Here is a 17,849-nt window from a genome sequence, read left to right as displayed (position 1 = left end):
TTATTTCAGACGGAGGCATAGCATGTGGAATCTTGTTTGGGATCACTGATATATGAATTTTTTGCATCTTTCTGATCAATCTTCCTGTTAACATTTTGCCACGGGTTTCCTTGTGAAATATGAACAGTGTCTTATATGCAGGAGTTTCTGCACATCTCCTAATCTCTAGTGTACACCTTAATGGAGATTCCATTGGGACTCAGAATGAGCCCTTAACCAGCCAAATACGATAATATTTATTTATTTATTTAGGATTTTATAGAGCGCGAACCAGACCCGTATCAGAGCGCTTTACAGGATTGACAAGTGATATACAAAAGACATGGGAGGGTTGAATACATTTGGGATCATAACAAAACAGATAGTTACATGTACAGGAGACAGGCGAACTCAAAAACCCAGGTGGAGAGTCCATCGGTGCCGGGTAGGTACCAAGTCAAGGAACCATGGAGAGGCCGTGGTAGGAGGTAGAACAAAGTCACTGAAGTGAATGCATTGCAGGCGATAGGCGAGGAATTTACCCATTAGGAAGGTTTTGGCCTCCTTTTTAAAGCGATCCGGCGACGGAAGTCTTCAAATGACGGGCGGGCAGGAGTTCCATATTCTTGGAGTGGCTCCAGAGAAAGCCCGATTGTACTTTTTTTTACGCAAGCACGCTGGTTGGAGCAGGAGGTGACTGGCAGACTGGGAGTTTCTGGCTCCTCCAGATACCACAAGTTTATGGGCGAGAAATGCAGGGGAATTAGCATAGAAGGCCTTGTGAGTGATGCACGCCAGATTCAGGTGGATTCTGGCTTCGAGAGGAAGCCAGTTCAGAGCTTTTAGGTGTGGAGAGATGCGGTCAAACTTCTTGGAGCCAGTTAGTAGTCCGGCTGCCGGGTTGAGGCAGGCTTTCAAAGGGGCCAAAGAAATCTTGGGAAGACCTGCAAGGGTTGAGCATCCATATTCTAGTCTCAAGATGACTAGTGCCTGGATTGCTATTTTCAGGTCGGCGTTGTCAAGGAAAGGTTTTACGTTTCTTAGGTAGTTTATGTGAAACCTGGCTGTTTTGGCCATCAAGGTGATAGGGCCACTCATGTTTAAGTTGCAGTCGAGGGTTATTCCGAGGGAGTCTACTAAGGTAGGAGTGCAGTTTAAAGCTGTAATAGTCTTAATCCATTCCTGAGTGTCAGGGCTGGTGTTTGGGCGGGGAGATTAGACAAAAATCTGTTTTTTGTGCATTGAGTTTAAGCTGATTGGAGGAAAGCCAATAGACAGTCAACTTCAAGGCCTCATTCAGGAAGATAATGTCCGCAAGAGATGACATTTTGATGTAGATCTGGGTGTCGTCGGCATACATATGGTAGGTAAAAACGGTGGTTCGTAGTACTTCTGCGAGCGGTTAAAGATTGAAGAGGGTAGGGGCAAGGTTGATCCTTGGTGGACTCCAACCATGATCGGGGTGGAGGCGGATAAGCTACCATTAACTAGGACTCTCTACACGAGCGATTCTGGAGGAAGGATCTAAACCATTCAAGAACGGTGCCATCCATCCCGATCCTGATATTGAGGCGTTCAACGAGTTTTTCATGATTGACCGTATCGAAGGCTGAGGAAAGGTCTAGGAGGATTAGGAGACAGGTTTTGCCTTGGTCAAGGGCTAGGAAGGTATCATACATGAGGTGGACATGGGTGGTTTTGGTGCTGTGTCCAGGCCTGAACCCGGATTGGAAGTCATCTGGCAAGTGAAAGTTAGTGCTGTGTTGGCTCAACTGTTGTTGCACACATTTCTCCAGGACTTTAGCTAGAAGAGGGATATTGGATATACCCCTGTAGTTGTCGGGGGAGGCAGGGTCCAACGTAGTTTTTTTCTAAGATGGGAACGACTTGTCCGGCTTTCAGAGAGGCAGATATCGATCCCTGTTGGAGGGATGCGTTGATGATTGCAGTCCAAGACGGGATGATAGCCTGAGTGGCGGCGGCTAGGCAATTGGAGAAGAGAGGTTCATTAAAGTGATTGTTCGGGTTCAGAGAGGATAGAATTTTTGAGACGGACTGTTTGTCATATATTTTGAAGCTGGACCAGTGTGCTTGGTTTCTGGGTGGGGTCTGGGCAGGTAGCACGGAAGGAGGAGGCCAAGCCTCAGGGGTTTGGGAGTGATTGGCGGATCTGAGTTCATTTTCTAGGGCAGCGATTTTGTCACCGAAGAAGGAGGATACCACTATGTACTCTTATCACAGTTTTGTAAAACGCACTTCAGGGTTTGGATTGAGTTTATATATAGCACCTGAAGCTGAACGTACCAATGGACTACAAATCTTAGTGCACATGTGAAAGCAGAGAGATTACCAGCAATTGAAAGTGGGGTAAAACCTTCCTCAAACTACTTCCAAGTATATTAACAAAGGCTTAATGCAATGAGATGTTATTTAAGTTCATCTTGTACAAAATCCTAGATCTGTCATGTCCCTTCTACGATTACAAGGAAGAGCAATCTTGTAAGTGCATTTTCTTACATTAAATATCTTTCAGTTGTCCCTTTTTAAACCCACATTCAAATCTAGTCTCCTGTTTGGGGGAGAGTGCATAGTCCGGAATAGAGAGTAACGGAGAAGTGCTTGGAATGGATGCCAAAACAGGCTATATGTTAAGGTCTGTCTTGATTTTCTATTTTTTTTATTGTACTTGTGCTGTTGGTCCTTACAGCGATCGGGCTAGAATGCTTAGTGATCTAATCCATGCTGTGGGAGAAATGGGACCTGGTTGTAAGGATGGATAGTGGGAATACGCTTAGGTTAAATGAAAGAGTGATATCTCTTCCTTCTTTTTAAATCTTGACATTTTTACCTTTTGCTCCCAATGTCTTTTTGAGGCACCTCCACTCCATCTACTCCCCATTTCAGGGGGTAGAGATGAAGAATACATAATTAAAACGTTCTCTCTGAAAATGGTTTGACAATACCTGTTACTTATATTTCTGAGTTCGGTTCCATGTTACTAGGTACTGTGTACTACTGAAACATTTACAGTGATACTACTCCCGCAGCCACCAGTTACCACACAATGCTTTGTTCTTCCTTTGGAAAGAAAGGTAAAGAAGTTAAATCAAAGGAGGGGGTGGGGGGACACAAGACATGTCTCTCACAGGAGAAAAATAAAGTCATGTCGGATGATGCCACATCAGGCATGTTTTCAGTATGCCCTCACAATGTACTATGAAAGATCATGTCATTACTCCGGGTGTCTAAGTCTCCTTGACGAGGTTAAATCTGCGATCCTTCGAAAATATTTCTCAAATTGAAAAAAATCTGATGCTAACCAGGTATTTTCAAATGATTTTGGTTTCATATTCATATGTAGGCCTGTTTTTTCTCTAAATTTAGTTACGAAATCGTTTGGACATAATGAAACCCTACAGTAGCAAAATAGCAGGAGTCTTTTATGTGTACTCAATTAATTAATTAATTTATGCAGTTTTGGTACCACTTCCTTCTACTCTGGGCTTTCAGTGAATAGTGCATTCGTATGCGCAGATTGCAGGGAGAAATATGGTAGCATCATAATTTGAAACAGTAATGATTTGTTTCACTGATTTTTACACCTGAATACAGATAGAAAACCATGAGTTAAGCATCTGTATTTGTTTATAACGTTTGATTATTACAACTCAGGTCTTTAGCATGTACTGTGACAGATGTGATCTATTAATATATATATTTTTTACTTTGCAGACCTAAAAAGCTAACGTTAAAGTCAAGCAAAACATATTGGTTTGTTTTTAAAGACACCTCTATATCGTATTTTAAAAACAAGGATGTTGCCCATGGTGAAGCCATAGAGAAATTGAACCTAAGAGGTATGTATTGCATTATTTATCATTCTAACCTTTCGCGTATATAGAGGAAGAGTGCAGATGACATGATGTAACGCATTTCAGTAGCATTTTACCTGTACGTATATGTAATATAGAATTTAAAACACACTTTACTTGCGTAACATATAATGTGGGTTGCCCTCAAGATGACAGCCTGGGGTTCCCTAGTACACATCTATTAAATTGGTTCAGTTTTTCATAGTAGACGTTGATTTTGGTACCACTTTGTAAGGAAACCACTAACATGCAAATATAAATATGTAAATTATTTTTAGGACAATTGCAAAAATATTTTCTCCAAACTGTTCAAAATGTGTAACAATCTTAGGAGTCTCGCTTCCCCTTTTGTCATTTCTTATTGTCTTCCTTCCTTTGTTGCATTTTTTACGTTACTAACATTTCTGTTTATTTCTTTTCTCTTTCTTTCTTGCATTTCCCTCTGTAATTCTTTTTTCTGTCTAGCCTCTTGTATTTCTTTCTTTTCTCTCCTCTTTCTCACTTTTCTTTCTTTCATCCTATATTTTGCTCCTGTAATAATTTTCTCCTTTCTTTCATGCATTTCTATGTTTCTAAATAGCGTGCCCAGTACATTGGAAGGGGGGTAATTTCTGACGTGAGCTCATTATTGTCGTGCTTTGTAACTAACCAAAACTTGATTTAATGCAAACCAACGCAGAGAATTAAATTGCTAGTGTTTATTTGTGATTAAAATATAAAAAGGCCACACTACGCCGGCTCAAAAAACTCTATATGGATACTGATGAGTCCCACGGCAGCTGGAAAAATGGCTCCCAAGAATTGGAAGAGCCTCAGGACTTTCAAATGTGGATACCCGTCTCATTTGTGTTGGCTATCTGTCTTTGCCATCAACGGATAAACACTTCCTTCTCAGCCAGAACTGGCCTCACACTGTTGTGAAACTGAAACTGAGGAGGCTCATACACATATGTAAGGTAGAAAAGCTATAGAAGCTGTGAATGTACCTTGGTAATTCAACTTTGTTTACTGAGAAATAGCACCAGTTTGTCTAAATAATTCTAATTGTGTTAATGTGAAAAGAAACATTTATATCTTTTTTATTTTGAACAGAATGACTAAAAAATATTTGTAACAATCTGCAAAACACCTTACCACATTTTCAACTGTAATACTAATTAACAAAAATCCTAGTGATCAATTCTTTATCCTGACACCTTAAACCTGTACAAAAAACCTTAACCTTCTCCAAAACCATTTAACCTTAACAATAACCCTTTTATTAAACCTCTATACCCAAAACCTTTTTACCTCCCACAATTAGTTAGCCCAATACCCCAACCCTATATCCTCAACCCATAACCCTATGCATCAAACCCTATACTGAACCCAATACATAATTTCCAGAACCTCAATTCAATGCCCCATACTCTTAACCCCTAAACCTTAACCCTGGACTTTAACCCCCTGCCCATAACACCTATGCACAACATCCTAAGGCCCTTTCCTTTAGCCCATTCATCTTTACCCTATACCCAAACCCCTTAACCCTGTACCACAATCTCTTAACCCTATACACCTAGCCCCATAACCTTTACCCCTGTACTGCATACCTTGTTTGGAACAAAAACTTTAAGTAATTCTTTTTTGAAGTATTTATTTTGAAAACAAATAATTGAAAGTGTTATTTTTAGAAGTGTTATTATTCCAGTTTGGATGAAATACTGGAGTGGGAGCTCCAAGATTTACCCCATTCCTGAATGTTACCTGTACCTACCTACCTTCACCTAGGAGATATTTGAACTTCAACCCAAAATATGGAGTTTAGGTGCATTGGCTGGAAAAGGCCATCTGGATTTTGGAAGCATTCATCCTTCTAATCGTAAGAGTTCCAGAAATACTACAGGCAGAAGTGACGTTTTTCTTCATATGGATTAGTAGCCAGTAAATGTATCTCTTTCCCTGGTACCTCTTGGTGTACCAGATAATGAGACCGTCCCTGCTACAGCTGGTTGGTTGGAAGATACTGTCACCTGATATATTTATATACCCTTGGGTACTACAGTGGAAACCGTAACCATACCACTATTTTGTCAACTGTTCCCACAACAAAGTCCAGTTTCCCATTAACTGGATTCTGAACTCCAGGGATTAGAATTGTATATCTAACTGGACACTGGTGAAAAGATGTTGGGTCTTAAAGGTTACTGCAGGTAAAAACAAAGACCGTTCTTGTAGATTACTTATTATAAGCCTTTTGAGTACTATTATTAGTTACTAATGAATGCTAATGTTTTGTCCTTTTGAGATAAATGTTCTGAAATTACTATTTTAGAAATTGTAATATTTGATCATGTTTTTTAGATATATTTTATGCTTTTATGGCAAAATATGCTGAATAAAGATGATACTGACTTGCCTGTTCTTGTGGATGTGAACCTTGCTTTTTTGGCAGTGAGACTTTTGGGAATTGCATGTTATTTTAAGGTATCCCCAAATTCCATCCAGAATTTAAATGATTTTTAGGATTGACACTGTTTATTGTTTAGGCATTCTTGAGTACCTGATATGGCTATATTAAACTAAAGAATGGGGACCATTATTGCTTTGTCCTATTCTACCGTCCAAATAATTTTCTAAAGTACTCTTACATTTCCAAAATACTCAATTGAGGCATCCCCCGTATATAACTGCAATAGCAGTTTTTGATAACTAAAAGGATAGCATTTAGTTTGACAAAGGTATATGCAACTTTGGCCCAGAAGGTATTTTAACCTTTCTCTGCAGATCATCTACTATTATACTTGTTATTAAAATCCTTTTCATATTATAAAATATATCACCAATTGAACAATTAAATTCTTGAATGTTATCTGTTTTGTCATACTGACACTGAGTTTCTATGTCCCTTCACTTCCGAAAGTAAGCCAGACTGTACACCTTAGCTACAATGTGAGAGCAGGTGTCACTTAGCTATGTAGTTTAGAGTGCAAAAATAATGTGTCCCAGGCATACCACTGGTAAATAACCTTACTCATAAAGGTTGCCCATGTAAATCTGACTGTTCAGAAAAGAGGAGAAGCGGGCTTCTGGGCGCTTAGGTGTATCATAATGAAGTCTTCAGTTCTTTCCTAAATTGGAGAGGTGTTGGAACAGTCATAAAGGATAAAGAGATGTCCTTTCACAGCCTCCTTGGATAAATGGAGGCCTGTTGCCTAGTTTTTTTCTGCTTCTGTATAGTCCAGTGGTGTGCTGGCTGCAAATGTGCTGAGAGCCACAGGAGGTGGTTTGCTTTCCAATCAAATAGGAGGAATTGATAGGGTTATGGTTTTGTATTTGTTGCAGATAGTTTTGAAGATCGTAAAAGCTGGCATGGAGAGTCAGAAGTTAAATTGGGATGAGGGTGGCATAGTCAAGTGTCTTCAGGTCCTTGATGAGGTATGATCTGCATGTAGGATGCCATTCAGGAGGGCATGTGTGGAGTCCAAGAGGCCATGGAGCAGCTCAGCAGTTCTGAAGTAACTTTCTAAGAGGAATGGTTTTGTTTTTCTTCAGTAGAGAATGCCTCATAATCAGCCCCTATGTGTTGAGGGAAGGTGTTCCATGTGTTGGGTGTAATGTAGGAAAATGAGCAACCGCCAGTTTTGCTTTTGCAGATGCGGGGAATGTGTGCGAGTGAGAGTGATGCAGACTGAAGGTGGGTTGGTGAAAGTGTGTGCAGCTGTGCAGGTATTCTGGTCCTGTGTTGTGTAGGGCTTTGTATATGTTCATGAGGATTTTGGCTTGGCTGTGCTTGTGTATGATAAACAGCAAAGCTTCTCGAGGCGCGGTGTGATATGGGTGTAGTGTGGGAGGTCGAGTATGAGTCTTGAAGCAGTGTTCTGGATGGGCTGGAGTCTGTGTTGGAGTTGATTGGAGATTTCAGCATAGAGAGTGTTGCTGCAGTCCAGCCTGCTGGTGATGAGTGCTTGTGTGACGTTCCGTCTGGTGTTCTGTAGCTTGCATAGGATGTGGCAGCACTGACTGGAGCGGTCATGTTGAGCTTTTCCTCTAGGATGATACTTGGATTTCTTGCATGGGTGTGGGTGTGGGTGTTGGCCCTAGCTCAGACGGCCACTAAGTGGAGTGCCATGGTGCTGTCTTGTTGCCAAAGACCAATACATCCGTCTAGTTGGAGTTGAGCTGAAGGCAATTGGTTTGCATCTATTCTGTTACCATGATCATGCAGTTTGTGAAGTTGATTCTGGTGGTGGGGCTCCTGTCTAAAATGAGAGGATGAGATTGGTGTCATTGGCATAGGAGATGGTTGTGATGTCTTTGGTTTAGATGATGTTGGCAAGCGGTGTCATGTACATTTTGAAAAGCGTTGGGATGAGGGATGACTGCTGTGGGTCTCCGCATATCAATCTTTCGGTCTCTGATGTGAAGGGTGGCAGTCTGACCATTTGAGTTCCTCATTTGAGGAAGGAACATATCCTCTTGAGAGCAGATCCTTGCATGCCAATCTTGTGAAATCTTCTGATGAGGGTGTTATGGGAGTCAGTGTTGCTTGTCACGGAGAGGTCGAGCAGGATGAGGGCTGCTGTTTCTCCTCAGTCCAGGATGATTCATATTTAATTGAAGAGTGCTGTTTCAGTGCTGTGGTTCTTTCTGGTTCCTAATTGAGTATTGTCTAGAATATGGTGAAGTTTGAGGTGGGTTGTAACTTGCTTGATGATGGCCTTCTCAATCACTTTGGCTAGATAACGGAGCAGGTAGATGGGGCGGAAGTTGCTCAGTTGATTTGGGTTGACTGTGGGTTTTTTGAGGAGGGTGTCGATTTATGCATGTTTCCACTTATTTGGAAAAGGGGTGGACTTGATGGAGGTGTTGATGATTTGCTTCAGGGTGTTCCTGATTGGTTATGTTCCTAGGTTGTAAATTTAATGGAGGCATGGGTCCATTGGGGTCCCTGAATGGATGGTCTGCCTGATTGCCACTGTGTTGCTTCTGGTGAGGGTTGTCCATTCAGTCAAGTGACTGTCTTGGTTGGTGGCGGGTAGGTTAGGACTGAGTTCTTTGGAGTTGGGTTGTTGTGCGAATTTTCTGTAGAGTGCTGTGGAAGAAGTTGGATAGTTTGCAGCAGAGTTGTTGGGAGGCAGCCATGATGTTGACGATGGCTACAGGCGAGGTGAAATCCTTAACAATAGAGAAAATATTCTTCCAGCTGTTTGAGATTCCTTTGATGCGGTCCACCGGTGCTATTTTTCTTGGTGTCTCTTAGATGCTGGTGATAGCTTCGAGTGTAGCCTTTTTGGTAGGTCTGTCTGTGGTGTTGTGGCGGACACTCCAAATCGGCACTCCAATTCCTTTCTAACTGTTTACAGTGTTGTTTGGTATCTAAGAGGTCTTCTGTGTACCAGCTGGCCTACTTGTTTGATCTATTATGCTCAGCCGCAGTCCATGCAGTTAACAGCGGTTGGACAGTAGGGCCGCGTGTGGGGTGATTTTTGAGGGACGATACAGAGGGGAAAGTTAATAAATAATTAATGCTACCTCTGCATTGTCCCTCAAAAACCCCCATGCGGCACCATCGCTGTTACTTTCACGGCTGATTATGCCTGTTGGGTTTGATGGGCGTGAGGGAGTCTGTGCAGTTCTTGATCCAGTTGTTGAAGTTGTCGGTGGTCTTTTGAGGTTGTCTGTGGGGCTAGGTTGATCCCTGCTGAGAGCTCTGAGCCCCCCAGGAACTATGCCTTGGTGAGTTTGAGCATTTAGGTATTGGACATTCAGGCCTGGATGACATTTAGGCAGTGTTTATGGCACTGGATGTCTAGTGTGAAGGATACCTTTTAAGTAGATTTTTTGCCATAGGTGTATTGGTCAATTTTGATCCTGCAGTCGGTAATAGAGTTACACAGGGCTCCACGTGGAGGCTGAAAATAGCAGGGAAGACATTGAATGCCTCGGGTTCTCCACATTTTGATAAGGATCTTCTGAAATCTGGAGAGGCCCCTATGAATGAACTGGTATCAGTTAGATAAGAAGTAGGACAGCTGGTGAAGAAATGTGTCAGTGAATCCCATTTGAAACTTCAGTATATGGATGATGTTGGGATTAGCAACTGTTTCAAAGGTATCTGAGAGGTCCAACAATTGTGGTCCCTTTAATAGTGGTCAAGTTAACGTTGTATGTGGTTTATAATGTAGCTATCTCAGTGGTAGCGTGTGATCTAAAACCAAATTGATAAACCATCAGATGACTGGCAGCTTTTAGTTGTGCATAGAGTGCTTTTTCAGTTATCGTTCTGATAAATGTGAGGTAGGTACCTGATGGGCTGTGGTTTGACAAGGTAATCAGCATCTAGTGTAGTTATCCTGGAGAGTGGGAGGAGCTGGCTTGTCTTGAGAACTTCGTGAAGATGCCTTAAGTGAGTTTGGTACTGACAATGGGGAATACAGGCGAGGAAGCTTACCGGAAGAGAGCTCTGATGAAGGGCAAAGGTAAGACATCATCATATAAGTTGGCTCTGAGAGATTTGAGGGAATCAGCATGACCTGTGAGAGATGTGGATTTGAAGGATGCCTGCATTGGATGCATTGCAGATGGGTGTATTTCAGAGGAGGACCCAGCTTGCTGTTGTTGATGTGTTCGCAGTTTCCTGTATTTTTTTTCAGTAAAAATGAATTTGCTCACATTGAACTTGTCTATGGATTTTGGGATTGGATGGTTAGGTAAAGAGGTTCATGTACTGCTTGATTTCCTTTAACTACATTTTACATCTGCTGGCCACTTCATTGATGGTATTGGCATAATATTTGGCTGTGCCAAATGTGATCAAGTGGTTCCATTTTTGTTGCTATGTGTAGATGCAGCATTTGGTTTTTTATAACTCTCTTGATTAGTTTTCAGGTCATATACAAGAAAACAACAGTATAGATAACCTTGCTGCAATGATCCCAAACCCCAATTTACCCAAGTAGGACAGTAAACAACATAGCTAGTCCTCCTATATCAGGGTTTCTGAATAATCCATCCGTTTTCTCCACACCATGCAATGTTTGTCAAGGCACCCCCTAGATGGGTACATAAAACTCTCAGCTGTGGCGGAGTAATCCATCCCTCCGGTCCATTCAAAGAATGGCGGAGGCAGGTGTGAGCGCCAGTATCTGGCATTGTATCTTTTAGCAATAATGAGGCCCATACCAACCAACCGCCTGGCATGGAGACGCCCCCACCCCATGCACCCTCAGGCCCAGGAGAACCAGCTTCAGGTTTGGCGAGACTGTCCTACTGATGACCTGGAAAAAATTATTACAAATTCACTTCCAGTAGGTGTGGATAATCGAGCAGTCCCAGACCATGAGAAAAAACATACCCACTCAGTGCTGACAACACCAGCACAGTGGTAATATGTCAGCCCTCATCCTGTACTGCAATTGTTATTAACATTTGTTGTTGGTAAGGTCTTTGGAATATGAGGGTGCGGAAGGGATTAGCTTGTGCTTTGATGTCTTATTTGGATGGTAGGTGTTCACATGGTTTTTCTAGAAATCTGTTAAATTTACTTAGAAGAGTACTGAAGATGAATGTAGATGAGGCAGAGGAAGAGAGGTTGTCGATTTGAGATTTCTTAGAAGAACTTGAAGGTGGTGATGTTAAATATCTGTCAGTGGTGCTGTTAAGTAATTCTAGTCTGAACAGTTATTTTGGTGGTGCTGCTTAATGTGGCCGCTTTATTGTTCAATTATAATGATTTGCTGATTATATCACGTGACCAACCTAAAAGGCCAGCTCACAAATAGCCTACACCTATGGGTCTTAAGTCTGCCAGGAACTGATACCGTATGTTCAGTCACAGGGTGATTTTGCAGCTGTTGACAGAGCATCATCTGCTCTCCCAGTGTGATGGCCAAGGTTACCTGCATTTAAACTGATGAATTAAAGGTGGGCACCTTACGCTAGAGGCACTTGGGAAATAGTCTAATTTTATTAGATCATTTGCCTCTCATAGTGACATCATATGTGAGGTCATATTAAGTGCACTCGTGGCATTACGATTGTGCAGCTGCTTGTCTCTGGAATTTAAGTGTTATTCTAGAGTTGGAATTGTAACCATGACAGCCCTTATAATGACGTTTTGCATTATTTAAGGTTATTAGCTTTATCATTAACTGATCTTAGTAGGCAACCATAATGTCTCCTAAAATAGGTTCAAATGTATTTTGGTGTTACATAATGAGACATTTTACAACAACTCTTTATTTGTCATTTCCATATTTCTTGTATGAGCTGGCTCAGGGCCACATGGTGTAAACTCTGATCACAGACTTTGCCCTGTAACCTCTACCTTGTACCAACAAGGTATTGCCCTCAAGGCATTGGGCACAGGACGTGGTGTTTGGCCATGCCTTGTCCCCACCAAACTGGCCAGTTTCTACATTTGCCTTGCTTTCTTCCATGCCCTGTGTCTAGTACCACACCTATTCATCTAATTAAATTAAAAGAGAAAAAGAGTGGAAAATCACCAAATGAGAGGCTGCAGTACTGGTTTACACATGGCGGAGGGGTTATGTGCACACTAACCTAGATTAGTTCACGGCAGAGAAGGCTCAGTTGTTCAGTTCTTTGTTTAGGCAAAGGACAAGCCTAGCATTTAAAGAATACATTTTAGTCATTTGTTTTATCTATGTGCTGTTCAGAAATGTGAATTATGATGGTTGTTGAAAAACTATTCTGGTAAAATGGGTATTCAGACAAAATATTGAGTAAAAAATATTGAGACCCAAAAATATTGAGTTTTTAATATCGTCATCCACAAATATCTTGATGTAGGAATATCTTTGACAATAATTCCAATTTTCTAAGGTAATATCGATGTCAAAATTGTCTGTTAATTTTGTTTACAAAAATATAATTGTAAAAAATATCATTTTGTAATTATTTTTATGTATTTTAGTATATATTCCAATTGTATATGTTAGAAATCGTTTGTATAATTATTGTTAATGTTTTAAAATATAATTTGTACATTTTTTGTTGTTTTTAAATGCCATTTAATTATTACATTTTGTAATTAATTAATTTAGTATGTTTTATTTTAGATGTGGGTTGCGGAATTTGTAGGGCTAAAGGGTGGGAAGTACATTAATAAATAATTAATAATTAACTTTAATTAAAATTAATTATTTAATTGATAATTATGTAAATTGTGTAACTAATTAATTTTTAAAGTTTTATTTTAAGTGCGGATTGTGGTATTTGTAGGGGTAAAGGGTGGAAAATCAATTAATTCTAATAAATTAATCTTAATTTTAAAAATGTAATTGATCATTATGACAATTGTGAAATTATTATCATTTTTAAGATATCTTTAAGGTGAGGGTTTTTAGGTTTATGGAGTGGGAAAATATTTAAGACATGTATGCATAATTCATTATTAATTCTTTAATTAATAATTATGTTAATTGTGAAATTACCATTTGTTTAATTATATTTTAAGTGTGTGTTCATTAGGTTGTAGAGGAATAGTGTGAGAAGTTATTAACTAATATTAAATTACTGCTTAATTATATATTTCTACTTCAAATATTTAATTTATTTATACTTTAGTAAAAATAAGTAATTTTCTTTATATGTTATATATTTAAGGGTTTTGTTGTGTGTAGAGAATAGGGTGTGAAATTATTTAATTAATAATAAATTAAACAAATATTTAATCATTTATTACAAATTGTTTTATTTATAACTTAATATGTTAATTGTGGTATGCTTGTTTTACTTCCATTACATTTTATTTGTTGGCTGTAATGTTTGTGAGGATTTAGTGTGGTATTGAAATTAAATTATTAATATTTGTTTACATTGACCATGATTATTAAAAATTGCAATAATTATGTAATTTGTTTATTTTTATAAGGTTGAGACATAAAACCTTTATATATAGAATTCAATATTGCACAGGATGGAGTAGGAATAGTAAATGTTGCCTCTCTGGAGTTCAACGCTTTCTCTGCTGTGAACCTACTGGAGTGGGAATAGTAAATTTGGCACCTCCAGTGTCCAACGCTTTCCCTACTGTTGCCCAGACTGAAGTGGAAATAGTACATTTTAACCTTCCTGAGTCCAATGATTTCCATACTGTTGCATCTACTGGAGTGGGAATAGTAAATGTTACGCCTCCTGCGGTCCAATGCTTTCCCTACCCCATGTTGTCCAACGCTTTTCCTGTTGTTGTACAGACTGGAGTGGGAATAGTAAAGTTTACCCCTCATGAGTTCAACACATTCTTTACTGTTGCACCTGCTGGAGTGGTAATAGTACATTTTACTCCTCCAGTGTCCAACGCTTCCCCTACTGTTGCACAGACTGGAGTGGGCATTGTCAATTCTAGCCCTCCTAAATCCCATGCTTTCCCTACTGTTGTAAGTATAGGCGAGGGAACATTTTAATATTCCTAGAATTTAATAGTTTTGTTCAATTTGTTTAAATATATATTATTATGTGATTGTATATTTAGTTTCGTATTTTTTATATATATATATATATATATATATATATATATATATATATATATATATATATATATATATATATATATATATATATACATACATATCCAACAAGGTTGCCTCTGGTTTTAAGGACGCCACTCTGCTGGTGCTGTTTAAACAAAACCTTTATTTCACAAAGCTGCACATTGTAGTCCGGTTAATTTCGAGCCTTACCCGACGCGTTTCGAAGCTGCTGCTTCTTCCTCATGGGGTCCTTTGGCAGCACGTGATAGGGTTTGACCACATCCTTCATTTTAAGCCCTTCACTGCATACTCTCTCCAGTGAGGTATGCTGGGGGATGTAGTTCGATTCTTTCCCTTCATTGGGGTCCCTCATGTGCCATAGTCCAATGCCATTTAAAACTCATTTTTCCGCCCTCCAGTGGGCTCCAGGCATTTTAGTGCAGCAGTTTATTAATGAAAACACCAGCGCTGTAATCCTGGCGGAGTGATCCCCGCCTACAGACCTGTTCCTCTGTGATTTGCCAGGTGGTGCATCCTCCGCGGCTGAGGCCGCCGCGTTAAACATCCAACAAGGTTGCCTCTGGTTTTAAGGACGCCACTCTGCTAGTGCTGTTTAAACAAAACCTTTATTTCACAAAGCTGCACATTGTAGTCCGGTTAATTTCGAGCCTTCTTCGACGCGTTTCGAAGCTGCTGCTTCTTCCTCATGGGGTCCTTTGGCAGCACGTGATAGGGTTTGACCACATCCTTCATTTTAAGCCCTTCACTGCATACTTAAAGGCTCGAAATTAACCGGACTACAATGTGCAGCTTTGTGAAATAAAGGTTTTGTTTAAACAGCACCAGCAGAGTGGCGTCCTTAAAACCAGAGGCAACCTTGTTGGATATATATATATATACAGGATGCACTGGTATGCCCTGTGGGTAGCCATGCGCCATATAAGTGCGTATTCATTCAAATGCATGCAATTTTTAAGATGGTTTTTATCAAAACATATTTTTTATCGTTTACTTTTTCTGTATAATTAAGTTGGCAATATTTTGAATGTTTTGTAGTTTGTAATTTGTTTAATTTTTTTATGTGTATGTAAATATATATATATATGTTTACTGAAAAACTAAAGGTTACAGGGACGTTCTAATTAGGCTCAGATTTCACTCATACACAACCACTGAAATTCAGCAGTTATAATTACCAGAGCGAACTAAAACTTGCGCACCTGCAATGCACTGCTTATGGCCTCACATATTACATCACTCATGACATGGTCAGTGACCTCACTGATTACATCATTGTTGACATCACCAATGACATCATCCAGTGAATGTGTTTCATAAAAATTTGAGTTAAAAATGTATACTAAGCCACTGCATAGCATACGTTAAATTACAATTCTTTTTGTACCACTGAGTGATACTGTTTCTAATATATGTAATCTGAGTGGCTCTGTGACTGTCTGTATCAGTGTGGGAGTGGGTGTCTGAGTGGCTGTATAGGTGTCTGAGTGGCTGTATGAGTGAACAAGTCAGCGGTATGGGTGAATGAGTAACTGTGTGGGTGGGTGAGTGTGTATGTGTAAATTGCTGTATCGGTGACTGTGGTGCTGTGTGAGTGGCTCGATGGGTGGATAAGTGTGTTTGTGATTGGCTGCATGGGTGACTGAGTGGCTATATGGATGGCTCTATAGGTGAGTGACTGGGTGTGTAAGTGAATGTATGGGTGAGTAGTTGAGTGGATGTATGGGTAAGTGAGTGGGTATGTGGGTGGCTGTTTTGCACAGTAATTATTTGTCTGAGTGGCTGTATAAATGAGTGAGTGGGTAATTGAGTGATTGTATTGATATGTTAATGGGTATGTAAGTGGTTTTGTGGATCGGTGAATGGATGTGTGAGTAGCTCTATTAGTAGCTACATGGGTAAGTGGCTGTGTGAGTGGCTGTAAGGGTATGTGAGTGGAAGTGTGAGAGGTTCTGTGGATGATGTCATCAGTAATGTCATTTAAGATGTCATGAGTGATGTAATCACTGATGGTATTGACCATGTCATGAGTGATATAATATGTGAGGTCATTAGCAGTGCATTACCGGGGTGTAAGTTATAACTGCCAATTTTCACTCATTTTGTATGAGTGAAATCTGAGCCTAACTATAACGTCCCTGTAACCTTTGGTTTTTTCAGTCAATTTCAAAGGGTTTTTTAAATACTATTTCCTAACTATAACGTCTGTGTAACCTTTGTTTTTTTCATTGAATTTCTAAGTTTAAAAAAAATTATTTATCAACTATAATGTCCCCTTAACCTTTAGCTTTTTCAGTGCAGTTCAATATTTTTTACATTTTATTTCCTAACTGTAACCTTTGAGAGTGGGTGTGTGAGGGGCTGAATAGGTAGGTGATTGGCTGTAAAGGGATTTGAGTGGGTGTGTGAGTGGCGGTATGGGTCTGTGAGTGTTTCTGTGAGTGACTGTATGGGTGTGTACATGGCTGTGTAAGTGAGTCTAAAGTGCCTGTGTCGATCTCTCAGCGTGTGCATGTGTGTTTGAATGGGCCTGTCAGTAGGTGCATGGGTGTCTGAGTGGATCTGTTAGTCAGTGTGTGAGTCTCTGATTTGGGTCTGAGTGGGGCATGAGTGTGTTTGAAAGCCTGTGAGATGGTTGATGAGTCTCCGAAGGTTGAGTGAGTGGGTATGTGAGAGTCTGAGTGGTTCCGTCAGTGGGTACATGGTACATAAAGTGGGGCATAAAGTGGGGGGCTCACAGGACAGATCTACTTGCCAGCTTCCCCAGTGATGGTTCTCCTGTCCAGCTTACCCCAGTCCGCAACCCTCTGCTGCCTTCAGAATTGTGTCTCCTCTGCTTGCTCCCACCCTCTATTTAGCCTCTTTGTTCTCATTACTTTGCCTATTTCTGGTCACCCCGACCTCTATTCTGCCTCTTGCTGCTCATTTAGGACCTATATTTTGCCTCTTGCTGCTGGTTGCTGACCTCTATTTGGCCTCTTTCTGCTTGTTTCTCACCTTTATTTTGCCTCTTTCTACTAGTTTCTCACCTTTATTTTAGGGGTGGGTAGTAAACTCTACTCCGCAAGCCCCAAGGGGAGTCAATCAACCAACCAGTAATGCCAGTAGGCACCTTTGCGGAGTGGGTGAGTAAGGGATGGGGCTCCAATGAGGTCTCCTGCAATCCTGCTGTGGGGGACTTACTGGTGGTGACAATAGGCGTTCCAACAAGACTCAGCAGCCAAGGGGACTTCATCCCCAACCACTAGTGCAGCAGGAGGCTAGTTTACAGAGTGGCTGAAAAAGGGGGCGGGGTATCGGATGAAATCTCAACAATCCCGCTGTGTGTGACTTACTGGTGGTAACAATAGGGGTTCTTGGCCCCCAACAACCCTCGACTGACTAGGGTATTATATCCCCCAACCAATAGCGCACCAGGAGGTGTGTTTGCAGAGTGGTTGATAAAGTGGGTGTGGCCTTGGACAAGGTCTCAGCAATCCCACTGTGTGGGACTTTCTGGGGGTAA

General features: G+C 40.5%; 1 protein-coding gene across 2 annotated transcripts in view; it reads left to right on the top strand.

Moving 5' to 3' along the window:
* Nucleotides 1-17,849, top strand: part of FERMT1 (FERM domain containing kindlin 1) — a 303,369-nt gene that overhangs the window by 171,018 nt on the left and 114,502 nt on the right. For both annotated transcript variants that reach the window (XM_086927689.1, XM_086927690.1), the window contains exon 10: nt 3,712-3,836. In XM_086927689.1, the coding sequence (XP_086783815.1) occupies nt 3,712-3,836 (125 nt within the window). The remainder of the gene's footprint in view (nt 1-3,711; nt 3,837-17,849) is intronic.

Source organism: Lissotriton vulgaris, chromosome 6 (genome assembly GCF_964263255.1).
Source record: "Lissotriton vulgaris chromosome 6, aLisVul1.2, whole genome shotgun sequence".
NCBI lineage: Eukaryota > Metazoa > Chordata > Amphibia > Caudata > Salamandridae > Lissotriton > Lissotriton vulgaris.
The sequence above is the reverse complement of the archived record's forward strand: the minus strand, read 5'-3'. Positions and strand labels throughout refer to the sequence as shown.